This window comes from Ziziphus jujuba, chromosome 2 (genome assembly GCF_031755915.1).
Source record: "Ziziphus jujuba cultivar Dongzao chromosome 2, ASM3175591v1".
NCBI lineage: Eukaryota > Viridiplantae > Streptophyta > Magnoliopsida > Rosales > Rhamnaceae > Ziziphus > Ziziphus jujuba.
Window position 1 is genome coordinate 13302658 of NC_083380.1, and position 16347 is coordinate 13319004.

The following is a 16347-nucleotide window of genomic DNA, read 5'->3' on the forward strand; positions in this document are numbered from 1 at the left end:
TATGTGGCTTTTATATATACATAGGACTCACTGCCAAGCAGATTCTTTTTACTTTTATATATATATATATACATGAGGTCCACTGTAACACCCCGTCCCGAACCATGTCGGAATTTTCGCACGTTGACCGAGGTTGACTGTTGACCGTTGACCGAAGGGGTCAAAAGTTGACGTTTTGACCCGATTGGAATTCTAGGTTGACTGAGGTACCATTACAAAGTACACGTTGGCACGAGTTTGTAGACTAGTAGCACGTTAAAAACGGAGCTACGGTTTGAAAGTTATGAGCAAAGCAAGTTGAGGTCCAAACTGTCCAAGGGGTGCCAGAGTTGACTTTTATTCATGCAAAGTTGAGCGTTGACTCATGCATGGTTGTGAAGTGCTCGTTGATATGAGTCCGTAGACTAGCGGCACGTTCGATTTGGACATGTGGTTTGGAAGTTATGGACCTGTAGAGTTTTTCAAACACCGTATTATTTTAATATTATTTTTGAACGTGTAACAATGTGCCACGTGTGACTTAACAAATGTGACCATGTGTCACCATGGTGAGATGCCACATGTCAACCGTGTTTAATATCATATTATTTTATTATTATTTTATATAATATTGTTTTTATTATTATTTAATTATTTAATTATTTAATTATTTAATTATTTTTATTTTATTTTATTTTCCTTTTTCTTTTTCTTTTTCTTTTCTTTTCCCCCACGTGGGAAAAAAGGGCCAGGGGGCCCGATCCTTCTTCTTCTTCTTCTTTCTTTCTTTCTTTCTTCCTTCCCACCGCCCGTCTCTCTCTCTCTCTCTCCCTGCTGCACATTTTTCGACCACCGGAACCACTCACGCGCTGGCCGACGTGAAAGCCCGCAGCTGGGCGACACCGGCGGCCAAATCTCCGGCCGAATGGCCAGCGGACGCGCCGGGATCGGCCTCCAACGCCGGCGGTCGATGTGTCGCTGGTTTGCCCATTTTCCGGCAGCCACCGGTCGTGCAACCGGTCCTTTCCCACTAATTTGGACCCTCTAATTCCGATTCTGAGCTCCAATCAACTCAACTCCCGTCGATTTGCAAGATACGAAGGGATCAAAACCGGCCGAAGCTTTCCGGCCAAATTCCGGCCACCTCCGGCGGAATTGAGATCGATGGAGACCGGATTTGTAATCCTCGTCGCTTAAGCTTCGATTTGGTATATTATTCGACTATCTTGGATAACGTTTGTGTTTGACCCCCCTGGGTACCGGGTATTATTACCCAATTAAAATATTAATTTATTTGATTGTGTGTGAATTTTGTTCTAGGAGCACGGGTGAGTCATGGAATTGATCCCATGGTGGATCATGGTTTAATTGCGTGCTCCAGGTGAGTGACCCACCTTGAAATCTATTTTGGGCAATTAATTATATTTATTTGGTGTTGAATCGATATCTGTAATTTGTGCTCATGTGGCGTATTTTAAATATAATCGGGAAAAAGATTATTTTATATATATTTACCCATTGGTGCTAAACGGAAATTTGGGGGTCATTAAGAAATTTCCGATTATTATTTTATTGTGATTAAATGGTATTTGTTACACATGAGTAAGTATTTTCAGTAATTAATTGTGTCTGGATTTTATATCATTTTTGGGCAATTAATTATGTTTAATTGGTATTTAAATTATGCTCATGCGGTACAATTTAGTTATGGTTTTATTGTGATTTAATTTATTTATCATGCATGAGCAAAGTATATTTCGGTAATAGTCGTACGTGGTTTTAAGTATTATTTTGGGCATAATTGGTTTAAATATTTTATGAAAATATTTGTTAAATTGGTGGTTTAATTTTATAATTATGCCCACGGTATTTTATCTGTTGAACCTCGTATTACGAGAAAATTATGGTTTATTTGTTATCGATGTTTTCGTACCGGTTGTTAAATAAAAATATGTGGGATGGTAAGTGTGAAATTTTGATATATTTCCCACGGTAATTTTGGAAAACGGTACGGTTGGTTAATAATAATTGTTTTAGATGCACTCATACAGTATTGGTGTTCTGGTGTATGGACACGTGGTAGCGCGCAAGTATTATGTGGTTTAGCGCGCAAGTATTATGTCTCCCGTGGTTGCCATTGGACCATGGGCAGGCAAGTTTGATATTGGCCACAGCCGCCCCTCCCTTGGCCGGGATGACGGTTTCAGCAGCGGTACTGTCGGGACGCCGAAGTGCCGTTTGCAAGTTTCTCTCTTTAATCTCCCCGCCAGTCGGTGCTCGAGACGCTGGGTATCGGAGGGCATCACTGGTATATGGTGTGGTGCTTCAAGTGTAATTTTGAGATAAAGTTTCAAACCCCAAAGGTGTTCAAAAAATTATTTATTATAATTTATTACATTTTAGTTACATATTGGGGTATTTATTTATTTATTATTTATCAAATGGTTTGATCCCTTGGTTTTCGGGAGGTACGAATATCGGGTTTTGTGAAAATGTTTTAAAAGGGGAACATTTCCAACAGAGTGAATAGTGAGGGTTTTGAGAGAAAGTACTACTTCAAATGTTTATTTATTTATTTATTTAATTGTTCGGTATTGATTAATTAAATCCTTTTATTTGGTATATTATTAATATTAAAGGTGTACAGTAGATAGGATCACTCACTGAGATGATTAGCATCTCACACTCTTAAACTCCGTTCCCCTAGGTCCAGGTTGGAGACGTTGATTGTCCGAGGCGAGCCCAACGTCTCAGTTCGTTGTCGAAGGTTCAAGAAGTATTTCTTCCTTTTTTCCACTCTATCCTGTATTGCTTCTTATCTGTCATTGTATAAATTCCACATTTATCTGTATAATGCTCTGTATACTGTTATTTATGCACTGGGTTGCTGCTGTTGTTATTTGGAGTGCTGTAAATTTGTGGAATCAATTTGTAGTATTGTGGGAGGAATAAGGAGATGAACATAGAAGTGTGTTTTCAGTGCAAGTAATTTTTTGGTTAGTCTTACCCTTAGGGGAGGTGCTGCCGGATTTTCCGTTGGAAGGTTCGGTGGTATTTCCCTGGGATCAGGGCTTGTCTAGGGTTCCGGGGAAGGAATTCTGGACGGGTCCTGACATCCACTGCCATATAAGATGGTGACAGTCACTACTAATGACAAATATCATTTTTTTTTTAATTTTATTAGAATATTTTTTTATTTTTGGTAATTATGTCTCTAATAGTAGCCTTGTACATATATATATATATATATATATATATATATGTATGTATATTACATTCAAATATAAATAAATGAATAAGGGTCTAAGCCAATATCCATTTGTCAAAGTCCTGATACTAGAAAAATGATATAAACAAATTCCTGCACAGCTGAGATTCAATTGCTACACTCTTGCTAAAAAGTTCAGTTGTGTTTATTGCCATTGCTGCTGCATCTGCCCTGCTTACCTGCTAATAAGATTCAAGAACGTTCCAACAAAAAGCATATATGAGGAGACCTACAATTAGATAAAAAGAAATGAACAAGAAGAAGAAAAATGTAATGTCAAAAATAATAATTACTATAGAAAATAGAAAACAAAAAGTACATATACAAAAGGGAACTCCAGTCGTTTCCAACAAAGAAACAGAAAAGGAAAAATATAAAAGAAAATAACCATAACAAGTTGGAAACATAAAGTGATTCACCAAAAAGGGAGGGGGGGGGGGGGGGGGGGGGGGAAGGAAACGTGAAAGTGTCAATGTATATAAATAATAATTATTTATTACTATATAATAATTTCAGAGCAAAAAAAATAATAAATAATAATAATTATAATAATACAAAACTTGTACCCCACAGTTGACGAAGAAAGTGAATTAACCAGTTTTTGGAGTGATTCCAGCAGTGACCTCTGACCTCTGCATATAAGATCAAAAAGTGTGGCTTACTTTTACAGCAAAAATATAGTAGAGCAAATAAAATACTGCTTTTAGTGTTACGGTAAAAGCCAGTCTTTTGGACTGCACATGCACATAAGTTTTGACAGGCATAAGAGAAAAACACACTAATATATGACAACCCTCAGAACTACAGACTATGATGGACAAATTGTGGTAAAATTGGGTATACTTTTACAATTCATTCTGCACCGTATATTACTACAATTTGTGGTAATTTTTTGCAAGATAAGAGCAAATATTAAAGGATATCATGCAAAAAGCTTATACCATATCCTCGTCGAAGCACAATATGGAAGCACCATCCCCGGCACTCAAACAATAATTTGGTGCAGACCATACCTGTAAGGAATTGAGAAATAGACCACTCCATAAACATATTAAAATCGTAGTCTTACAATTATGAAGCCTGCCTTTCAAACATGTACTTATGGCCTTCTTGTACATGTTTTACATATCAGTCAGCTGAAAGCGGGAAGTCTCATTATTACATGATAGTTGCCAGAATCCAAAAAGATCATAATTGAAAATACCCCCAAAAAACCAACTTTTGTGCTTCCTATGATAGATCCCCCCATTTAGATTGAATTGGATTGTTCCAATAGCATCAAGAAATATACTGTTTATTTCTACGTGCAAAAGTATGAAGTTATTCTTAATTTTCAGATTTCTAAATCTCTCATTGAGCTAGAAGATACTTTAAACTGGTCCACTATAGTATTAACTATAAAATCCACGATGTCAATGTTGCGATAACCATCTGCCTAATTTACTCAGCAAACAAAATGTAAATCAGTACAAATTGTTCGAGCCAAAAAAAAAAGGCCAACAAAAATTAATAATAAGCATAGTATAAGTGTCAACTAAATTCATCTCAAGGATGAGAAAAAATTGAACAAGTGCGAGAGAAACATCAAAATCAGCATCTCTATTAGATAGTGCCATTTGTAAATTGCTTCAAATAAATTGTTCAGCATATGAAAATTTGTGAATCACTTAGGCAGCAGCTATAAGCCTACTACAACTGCTTTGACCCAAGTGGGACAGGAAGTCTTTCAAAATGCTTTGCTGCGCCAAGGAACTTTTAATTACAATAGTATAGTGTACAAATTAGCAAATGTGAATCAAGAATTCAGATAATGATCAATAAAGCTGGAGCTTCTTCAGTTATTTTTTGGTTTCTTCTCTGTACACCGCCATCTCTCTAATATAAATTTAGAACATGCCCCTGTTTGTCACCATATATCTATGTTATATATCCAAAAGCAAAGAACATACTATTTCATATGTAAAATCAATGACCAATAAAGAAAATTAAAAAGAAAAAAGAAGCAGAGTATTGCACCTAGTTCACTTTACTGATTGTGAACCTGCATAACATAAATAAAAGCCATATTCCTCTTTTTCCAAAATAGGCATTCAATAAAATAAATTTAACTTTCTTTTCTTTGCTTTTTTTTTTTTATTTGGGTTTATGAATAAGAATATTAGAGATTCATAACTAAACAAATGCTAATTCTTGAACAAGAATAACATCATACAAAGAATTAAAAAAAAAAAAAAAAAGAGAGAGAGAGATAGAGAGAGGTTTTGTAAAAGTTAATTAAAGAAATTGATGAAATTGATTGTAAATTATCAAATGCAGAGAAAATCGAAATACAAATCACAGACCATAGAAAATTGGAGCTGAGTTCCTTCGAAATCAAAATGTGTTCATAATGCTGAACCAAACCTGGAGCGCGAAGAACAGAAATCCGAGGCAAAAAGACAATTCATGAAAATCAAATAACTCAGAATTTATTTCTTTTCTGCTATTGACTTTCTCGGGAAACAAACAGGGGATGGATTAGCTTAAGGGTTTAATGGTGGGGGAAGAAGAAAGAAGTACCTTGGAAGACTGATCTGGTTTTCTCCTTTGATTTGCGATTCCTCTTCATTTTTATTAAAACCAAATACAAAAGACATTTTTTCCTTTTTTTTTTTTTTTTTTTTTTTTTAACTGCGAAACTAGTAGAAGCTCACAAACTCAGGGGTTAAATCTGAAATGATTATTAATTGGTTTCACATCCAGGTAGAAGTGGCGGGAAATGTTCTTGGTCACAATTTTACTTTATAGTAGCGAAGAAAATTATGTCTCTAATATTATTTGCTTTTATATTCATTCTTTTGATGCTGTCATTTGTCTTTAACCACTGAGAGAATGGAGTACAACTCCCACAAATAAGGAAGATTTTTCACTTCGCGTTAGGAGAAGGGCATTATGTATAGGCTATATGTATAGGCTATTGATGATGATTGCAAAAATCAAACGGCAAATGGTACTGAAGCAGGATCCCTCAACTGACCACAAGGGATTTTTGCTTTAAAGGCTAGTTGCCCTCTTCACATTTAAGATGAGGAAAAATTAAGGCCCTTATTTGCTGAATCTGATGAAATTTATGTGTCTTTCAAGTTGTACGTTAAAATTCTGGCCGCTTCTTGGTTGTTTTGTTTGGTATCAAATTAAGTGATTGAGGAATATTGGTTTCATGTTTTTCTCAGCAATTCATCTAAATATTACAATATATAGTTTGATTGATGTGCCAAATTTTGCTGACCTGCTGATGTATAAGATGGAATATATATATATATATATATTATTGTAAGTAACATAGACATACTAATGTCAATGCTGATTATTGGCATTATAAAAATGGATAACAATCAAGGGGTAATGCATTTAACTAAGTATGTCTGTGGGAGGATTTCTTTTGTAAATCAGGTCATAACAAATATATTCTTTTGTAAATTAGATAGTAGAGAAATTCTACTTACAATGCAAAATAAACTCTATGCAGTCCCTGAAAATTTATATTACAACAATACCCTTGTTAATTTCTTTTTCTTATTTTGGCTTTCAAAAAGTCTTAACTTTTAATTTATTTTTAATGTCTTCTTCTCCAAACACAACGATGCACCAGAGGAACGCCAATCTGGTACAGGCTGCTACCAGACCTCCAATAAGTTACTGGCAATTTTTCGATGCCGTTGATACCTAATTTTTCTCTTATATATATATATATATATATATATTATGAAATTTAAAGTTTTCAATTTTGACTTAAATGAACTCTGGCCGGCAATGGCTGTGCCTACTGGTGTGAAGGTCACCAGTGAAAGCCGATTGCTTTCGATTGATTGAAGTGTTGCTCTAATTCACATTTTCACATTCACCACCACCCACCTCTCTCTCTCTCTCTCTCTCTCCCTCTCTATCTCTCTCTCTTTGAAAATGAGAATCGAACACTCATTATATATCTCTATAAAAGCTCAAAAACCCATCTCACATAATCATGAAATATTATTTCGATTTATTTATATCTACAAAGAAAAAATTATTTATCTAAATGGGGGCGAAGTCTAAGTAAGTGAAAGAGGGAAGCACACTTTAATAATAGTAAATAAAATAAAACAATAGCAAAACTTTAATTAAAAAAAAAAAAAAAAAAAAAAAAAAACTGGCACTGGAGAATCATCGGAATTTTGCTAGAGATCCCATGGCCATCACCAGCAGATTGTCAATGGTCCTCCAACATCGGTAAGGTGAATGCTTGATTTTATATTTTTAAGGATAACGGGTAGATGCTTGCCTAAGAGAAGAAGAAGATTAAAAAATTAAAAATAAAAATAAAAAATTGAGAAACTGAATGGAGTGTTTTGGTAATTTAAATATTTTTGAAATTGTATATAGTTATTTTTGCATTATAAAAGGAACTACTCTAGATAGTATTGATAGATTAGATAGTTTCTGTTGTATTTCTTATAAAACATTTTATCTTTTAGCTAAGCTAACAATAAAATTAAATTTAAATTACAACTATGATGGAATACCTGATCACGTAATTAATACAAATACGATGGACTACGTGGTCAGATAATTAATATTAGTGAGGTGAATTTTATGGCTTGTAATTTTTGTCATGCAGGTAAATATGTTGTGTGCCATAACAACTTGTTTTGTTCCATACAGATACATAACTTAGAGAATTGTACCGTTGAAATATATAGCCGAAAGGGTGAACGAAATACCACAAAGTATCCTGATGTTGTTGCTGCAGTTTCAAGGTTAGACTCTTTTTTCATAGTTAATGTATTTCATTTTAAATTGGACTAAATTACATAAACATAACTTGCAGTTCGCAATTTTCTCCACGTATACCCCTTTGATTTTAATAATTACACAAACTTCCCCTTACATCATGAATTCTATTTCAATAACTAAATGACAACTAAAAGAAAGTTGTTGATGCTGAAAGATGAGACGAATAAATAAAGGTATATTGTTTGTTTAATTTAATGAAGATTTTATGATTGTTTAATTGTATATGAAATTAAGTATTAAAAGAAATTTGGATCAAACTCATGAAGAAGTAAATAAAATAATAGAAGTGTTAGAGAAGACTAAGCATAGATGACCATCAATTAAGGATTATATAAAGATTCTATGAATTCTCATGATATATGAGAATCCCTCTTATTTTATAATAAGTAATGCCTTTTGCAAAAGGGGAGAATAAATAGAGATAGTTGTGGATGGATATGGAAAGTGATCAAGAACAGTTAGAATCGGTAGAAAGTTTTTAAAAAAAATAAAAATGAATATATTATATTAGTTTGAAAAAAATGAATATATTGGACTAGTTTGATAAGATGCCCAAAATAGATTAGACTAAAATCTAAGACCTTATTTTATGTATTCTGAAAAAAATATTTACATTTGGGATTACATATAATATAATATATCAATTCAATATTTTTTAATATATTTCCTATGAGTTATGCTTTTAGTTTGATTTAGTTGTATTATTTATGTTTTTAGAGCATTTATAATTTTATTCAAAATGACATATTTCGCTATTATGATTAATTTGATGATATTTATTAGATATTTGAAAAAGTTTACATAGTTTGGCAAACAAATATGTCGTTCTCTGCCTTGATAAACGAGCTCATCCAAAAAACAGAAGTTTACATAGTTTTGTAAATAAATATAATAGTGAAATTGCAAAAAATAACTTACATCAAATAATTCAAACAAATGAAAATTACGTTTTGTTCTATATAAAATAAAAGTAAAAGTTTTAAGAAGAGGTAAAAATAAATAAATACTTTAAAAGTTAAAATCTATACAAGTTTATATCACCTGGTGCATACAATTAAAATAAATGTACGTAAAATGAATTATGATAAATTTAGAAAAATTTCATAATTTTTAAACTTTCAATAAAAAGCAAATCTCTTAATAATTTATAATTAAATAATTTAAATATTATTATAATTTATCTCTTGTCGTATTCTTTATTTAAATCTAATTCATTATATTTTTCATCTAACTCATCTTCAATGTTCTAGTAAACAAAATCATTTTGTTGGACTTTTTTATTTCAACTTGAACACCAAAGCTTTTCATATTTTTTTAACTCTTCTTTCTTTAAAACAAAACTAAATTAACTTTTAAAAAAATTAATATATATATATATATATATATTTGGAAGAGGCTCACGCGTTTTCGTGCTTAGGCCTGACTTTTGAAGATTAAAACATCATTGATCACCTGCAAGGCTTTTTTTTCACATCTCATGCTTAAGCGCACTTAAGTTCTGTCCTTTAGTGCCTTTAAAACACTGTTTGATAATTATCAAATTGAACTACTATATGACATATGATATATGGATACAAATAATGCTCTAGTAATAAATAGTCTTTTTTATATATAAGTTAAACCGCCCATCCAATTATATATAAGAAAAAACATAATGTTGAAATAAAATTGATCAAGGTCATTATAAGGCCAAAGCCCAATCAATTAATAGAAGTGAATCGAATATGTAAAAAAGATTCAAATTTTCATTAAAGCCATGCCTTAATACATGAACAAAATGTGAAAATATGCTTTGGTTAATTATTTAATAAAACGACAAATATTAGAAAGAAAAAGGAATAAAGAGCAAAACGTTAAATATTAATCTATTTTGTATAAATGAGGTGGTTACTAATAGAGATAGATATAAAGCAGCCTCTGTTTTGTAATTTTATCTATTTATTTTGTTTGTATTTTTAATATCAAACGTGTATATAGGTTTTTAAGTTACTAGTTGCTTATCTTTAACAAACTCTCTTGTACTGTAACGTGTATTTAAAGACTCCTTTTCATGAATGTAAGTAAGCTTTCCATTTTCTACACTCTGTTCATCTCTGTTTTCTTTCATGGTATCAGAGCTCTTGCGCTAAAGAGTTTTTTTTTTTTTTTTTTTTTAAACGATTCTTTCTTCCTTTGCTATCATGGCTGATTCATCCCCTACCTCTGTAACTGATACCCAGAATTTTGATTTTGACATTCGATTTAGTGACACACTGGCAGAGAGATGATCAATTTGCATTGAAAAAATGTCGTTTATCAACATCGATTATATATACAATATATATATTATATTTTCAAATATATTAATCGTACCACCAACGAATTGACAACTCGACTGACTCATGCTTTAATTTTAAACAAAAACCAAGTAATTATAGATATGTCTATGGCTGTCGTAGGCCTATTGGTAAACATCACTACATAATTGTTGTGATAAATAAAAATAAATAATAAAAAAAACTTGATGTCATTGGGAAATGTATCTAGTCAAAAAGCCAAAAAATATGTACGAGTTATACATATCATTTTAATTTAACTGTAACCTTCATCTCTTTTGGTGCTGTTTCTTGCGGTGTGTATATAAATGTCCCTAACCAGTTCTCAATAATCTTACACCCACTCAAAAAATAAAAAGAAAAAAACATAAAATTGATCTTCAGAAATGGCGGCCTTGAAGAAAATTGCTGTCTTGCAGGCAGCACTGCTGGTCCTTACAGGACTGGCTGTGTCTGCAAAAGCTGATAGGTTGGATTTCTTCAAGCTCCTCACTTCCAACAATCAAAAATCTGGTATGATAAACTCATATATATATATATATATATACATATCCTTCTATTATATCAGAAATATCTACCAAGATAGATTAATTTACTTATTATATATATATATACATATATTTTGTTGGGTATAACCAGTGGATGGTTACAAAAGACCAGATATTCCAGCGTGCTGCGATAAGTGCATCTGCACGAAGAGCATACCACCGCAGTGCAGATGCACTGACGTCTTTATCGGCGACAAGCGGTGCAAGAACTGTCAATGGTGCATATGCAATCTCAGCATCCCACCGCAGTGTCAGTGCCTTGATATTAAGGACTACTGCGATCCACCATGCTCATCCTCCTCCTCCACCACTCAGATCATCAAACAAGTGGCTGCCTGATCCACATGATCAGAGACTAATAAATCCAACGTTATTTTATATATATCTATGTTATGTATCATGCCACATGATCGTGTGCTCCATGATCTACTAGCTAGTGTTTATTGTCTTCAATTTGGCTCAATGGCTGGCTGTTGTTGAGGCTTTAATATTCTACACATATATACATATATATATATATATATATATATCTATATATGTACTCGTGAAGACTAATAAAAAATAATTAATGTTGGGTTCTAAAACTTCAACTTTCTTATTTATTTATTGTGTAGATTAAAGTTTCATTACTAGTCTACCGTGTTTAAACCCTTATGCCTGTTATTTGCTTATTTAGTGTGTGTATATATGTGTGTGTGTATATATATATATATATATTTTTTTTTTTTCTTTTTTGCCGAAAGCTTGCTTAGCTTTGTCATTGATGATTTTGGGATTCAAAAAGTAAAATTCGGTCATGCTCTTTGTGTAATAGGGCCAGACCCCAGTTTGGGTGAACCTCTAGAATGAGGATTCGGCTTAAAGCCCTGTTTCGTGTTCTCAAGAGCCAACCATATTGAAGAAAGCCCAATTTTACCAAAAAATCAAAAGGTCAAAAAAGTAAAGAAATCCAAAAAACAAAAAAAAATAACGGCAAAGGAGAATTTAGGAGAACTATGGCATGACTATTCAAAGGGTTTTTCTTTTTCTGATTTTTATTTATCTTTAGCCTTTTGATAAAAGGAAAGAAACTAACGCCAAATGAAATTGAACAAGATCTAGATTTTTATTTTTGTTAATTGACGTGGCAATCATTCATTTGTGGGTGACAAGCGCATCATCCCTGCCCCTCCTGACTGGGGCATGGAGCTAGGAATTTGGGGATGGTTCCATTGTTGAGGTGCTTGTGGAAGTTTATGGAAGCTCTAAAGAAAATTCGAGCTTAGAGAGCAGCTCAAGTTTAAGAAAACAATTCATAATTAATAATTTTTTTTTTGGGCAAAATTTAATTTCCATCAAATTGTATGTGCCCCCAATCGCTCATTATTTTGTTTATTTTTTGTTGTTTTAATTTGTTTAAGTTGGGAGACTGGGTCTTATTGTGAAAAAAAAAAAAAATGCCATTTATCACAATCCATGCTATGCTAGCACGATGGAATATCTGGTTTACAAAATGAGTAATTCTACATACATTGGTCTATTAATATATTTATTAAAAATATATAGTAACGTTATTATTTGATTATTTAATATGTTAATATAATTTTAAAATAGATAAGTGAACATTTAAAAAATAAATGTTATTAAATATAAACAAATCAGATAATAATATATATATTTTTTATAGATATATTGATAAATTAGATAGTGCACGTTTTATTATTCTTATAAAACATTTCACTTATTAGTTAAGGTAACAATAAAATGCAAGTTTAAATTACAATTATGATGAAATACATAACAGATAATTAATACAAGTATGATGAAATACGTGCCCGGGTAATTTATATTATCAAAGTGAATTTTACGGCTTGTAATTTTTGTCATGCAGGTAAATATGTTGTGTGCTATAACAACTTGATTTGTTCCATACAGATACACAACTTAGAGAATGGTACCGTTGAAATATATAGTCGAAAGGGTGAACGAAATCCCACAAAAGTATCCTGATGTTGTTGCTGCAGTTTCAAAGTTAGACTCTTTTTACATAGTTAATGTATTTCATTTTAAATTGGAATAAATTACATAAACATAACTTGCAGTTCGCAATTTTCTCCACGTATACCCCATTGTTTTTAATAATTACACAAACTTCCCCTTACATCATGAACTCTATTTCAATAACTAAATGACAACTAAAAGAAAGCTGTTGATGCTGGAAGATAAAAATTTTTGCAGTTGGTACACGGATTTATAAAGAAAGGACAAGGTATATTTGTCATCAGAAAAAGATTAACACTCGTTGATACATAATCTTTACAGTTTGACTGACATAAGGGGAGATGTGCAATGAAACTAAAACATAAAGGCAATTGTGCGTAATAGTTTTTTTAAAAAAACAAGTAGGGTGTATATGATAAAACTATAAACTACAAGGAGTTTTTATGTAATTTAACCTTTTAAATTTGATTACGTGTGTGAGACTTGCTGCAAATCCAGAGTTTATACTATTGGTATGAAACAAATTTGAATGGACCTTGTATATCCTTTCCTGTCAGGTTGCTATTAATCCAGTTTCACAATAATGCTTGTGGGAATTTCTGCTGGGCTATGTATTCATCATTATTAATTCAACTAAAACATTAAAATCAATACATTAAGGAAAGTAACACATTAAAATTCTAAGAATTAAAATTTCCGAGCAAGTTTATATGAGTAGAGATTCACTTTTTTTCCAAAATGCAGGTTTTTGGTAGGACTTGCAAATTGATATTTGAAGTATAGCTAGCTCTTCATGTGTTTGTGTGTTTGTATACTAAGACACAGGCTTTGCCACGTTGCTGCTTTATGCAAAGTGTTCTTTTTGCTCTTTTTTTTCCTGAGAGCTCTTTATGTAGCGCTACCATTCATGTTATACAGCAATTTTCTATTGTTCGTCTCAGCTTTGTTTTTCAATTTTTATTGACGTCTTGCACGTTAAAGAAGTCATCTGTGACACCATTTATTTTTTATTGTAAACTGGTTGCTCATGACCACAAAATCCAGAAAATTCTGCCTTTTTAGTTTTTATTTATTTATTTAAGTTTTTATAATTCGGATTGAGCATTTCCTATTCATAATGTAAATTTGCCATGAAAACTAAATGGCGCTCACGTTGTCTACTACTAAAGAGGTTCAATCTTAATTTACTACAAGCATATAACTACCTTTTCTTGTTTAGCTATAAGGAATGCGTGTAAATTAAGCTAGAGCTGACTCTGTATCAACTGCCTTTTCTTGTTTAGCTATAAGAAATGCCCGTAAATTAATATAACCAAAAACCAAATTCCATTACATTACCTAGTTTATTCCAATCAACATTGACACTATGACAGTAGCTAGAGCTAACTCTGTATCGACTCTTTAGACAAAATAAATTACCAATTATACAGAATAATTACTCATGTATCATTTCCAACTCTTGCTTCATATTCGTTGTTGCTTTTGGCATATGTGTATTCATCATTTTTGTACCCGTAGAGGCAAAAGGATTACGAGGCATGGTTAATTTATCTACACCTTCCAACATTTGAACCACAGTCTTCATGGAAGGACGATCTCCGGGATGCCATTGAATGCACCAGAGTCCCACAATTGCAATTTTCTTTGCAACCTTGGCATCTCCTTCATCATCAATATGGATCCTCAAGTCTTCTCCTTCTTCCAGCAGATTGTATATCCATTCTGGATAGTAAATTTGGTCAACATTCTCCACAGTCTCATCTACATTTTTTCTCCCACCAACCATTTCAAGCAACAACATTCCGAAACTATAAACATCGGACTTATAAGAAACATGCCCAAAGTTCCTAGAAAAAACTTCAGGGGCTGTGTACCCCAAGGTCCCTCTAGAGTCATTGATACCAAGCTTTGATCCTTGGAACACAACTTTTCCAGACCAAAATCAGAAATCTTTGGTGTAAAGTTATTATCAAGTAAGACATTATTAGCCTTGATATCGAAATGGAGGATTCTCTGATCGCAGCCCTGGTGGAGATATTCGATCCCCTTAGCTATGCCCACTGTAATATCTTGCATGGTCTCCCAGTTAAGAGAACATTTTTGCCTTGATCTATGGAGGCAATGTACTTTTGTAGTGTGTCATTTGGTAAGAACTCATAAACAAGAGTTCTTCTAAACCCATCAGCACAAAATCCAACCAAGCGAACCACATTGACATGGTGAATTCGGCCAATGGTGCTCACTTCATTGACAAAATCTTCTCCCTTTCCTTTGGAGTTGTTTAGGATCTTCACAGCAACAAGGATGTCATTTGAAAGCTTTCCTTTGAACACTGTTCCATGGGCTCCTTCACTAAGCTTGTCCTTGAATTGGTTTGTAATCTTCTTAACATCAGCATATGAATATCTGAAGGGCTTAAAGGCTCTGTAATCCTCCAAAAACTTTTCAATCTTCATTCGGCTTTCTCTATCATTTTTATCTTTTCGGTAGACACGATAGACGAATGCTATGATCGCTGGTACAAGGACAGAGATACCTACGGTACCACCTGATCAATAAAAAATATTCCAAGTCAAGAACTGTGCCATTTCTTAATTAATTACTAATTACAATCAATAAACTCACCAGCAAACACTGCTTTTATTAATACACCTGTAAGAGAGAATCAATTACTCAACAAGCTTTCAATTAATGCACATCGAAATTAGTATATAAATAAGTTCGTCAAATATAAATGATTGTTTTTTAAGTTGTAAAATCTATTTTTGAGATATCTTTGATGATTTTGCATCCAATGAAATAAGAAACTATGGTGGATTTTGATATAGAAACTATTGCGTACCTTTTCCAAAACATGCAGTTTCATGTTGAGTGTTATTGTTCTTGAAATTACATGTCTGGCCTTTTGCTTCACAAGCTCCACATTTTGGTTTAGACCATTTCAACTGAATATCATTCACTAATTGGCTGGACTTTTCATCTAAGTAGCCTGGTAAGTCGTACAGCTTGGTACAAGACAAAAAGAAACGGTGGTAATTGATATAATAACCAGAATCAACTAAATAAATCCGATACCTTGAGTCACCGGAGCAGGAGACTGTTGGCTGTATGTTAATTCAAGTAATGAAGAGCAATTGAATAGGGTATAGTTGTATGCGTACCGACTAATAAGTTGGAAATGAGGAATTGATGGATGGTTTGAAAACAGCTTTTCTAGCAATGATTTGGGTCATAAATATGAAGTGCCTGTGATTTGTAATCTATTTTTCTTATTAAGAAGTTAATGCGAATTGAATCAATTGAAAGCTCAAGTGCAGTGTGATTGGTAGATGCAGGATACAGAGAAGCCCGGATAGCCACAGGAGTCAGGGTGTCTGTGTTTGAGTCGGAAAGGGAATTTGATAGGAGGGCCATTTTCTGTACAGTACCTTGATTCCGAACACTC

General features: G+C 32.8%; 1 protein-coding gene and 1 pseudogene across 1 annotated transcript; one reads left to right on the top strand and one right to left on the bottom strand.

The window, feature by feature from the left end:
* Window positions 1-10739: 10739 nt before the first annotated feature.
* LOC132799180 (Bowman-Birk type seed trypsin and chymotrypsin inhibitor-like) lies at window positions 10740-11343 on the top strand. The gene is made up of 2 exons (XM_048474013.2): window positions 10740-10887; window positions 11014-11343. The coding sequence occupies exons 1-2, from the start codon at window positions 10761-10763 to the stop codon at window positions 11259-11261; spliced, it is 375 nt and encodes a 124-aa protein (XP_048329970.2). The 5' UTR covers window positions 10740-10760; the 3' UTR covers window positions 11262-11343.
* Window positions 11344-14337: 2994 nt separating this feature from the next.
* LOC107418559 (rust resistance kinase Lr10-like) lies at window positions 14338-16316 on the bottom strand (annotated as a pseudogene).
* Between the last annotated feature and the right edge of the window lie 31 nt (window positions 16317-16347).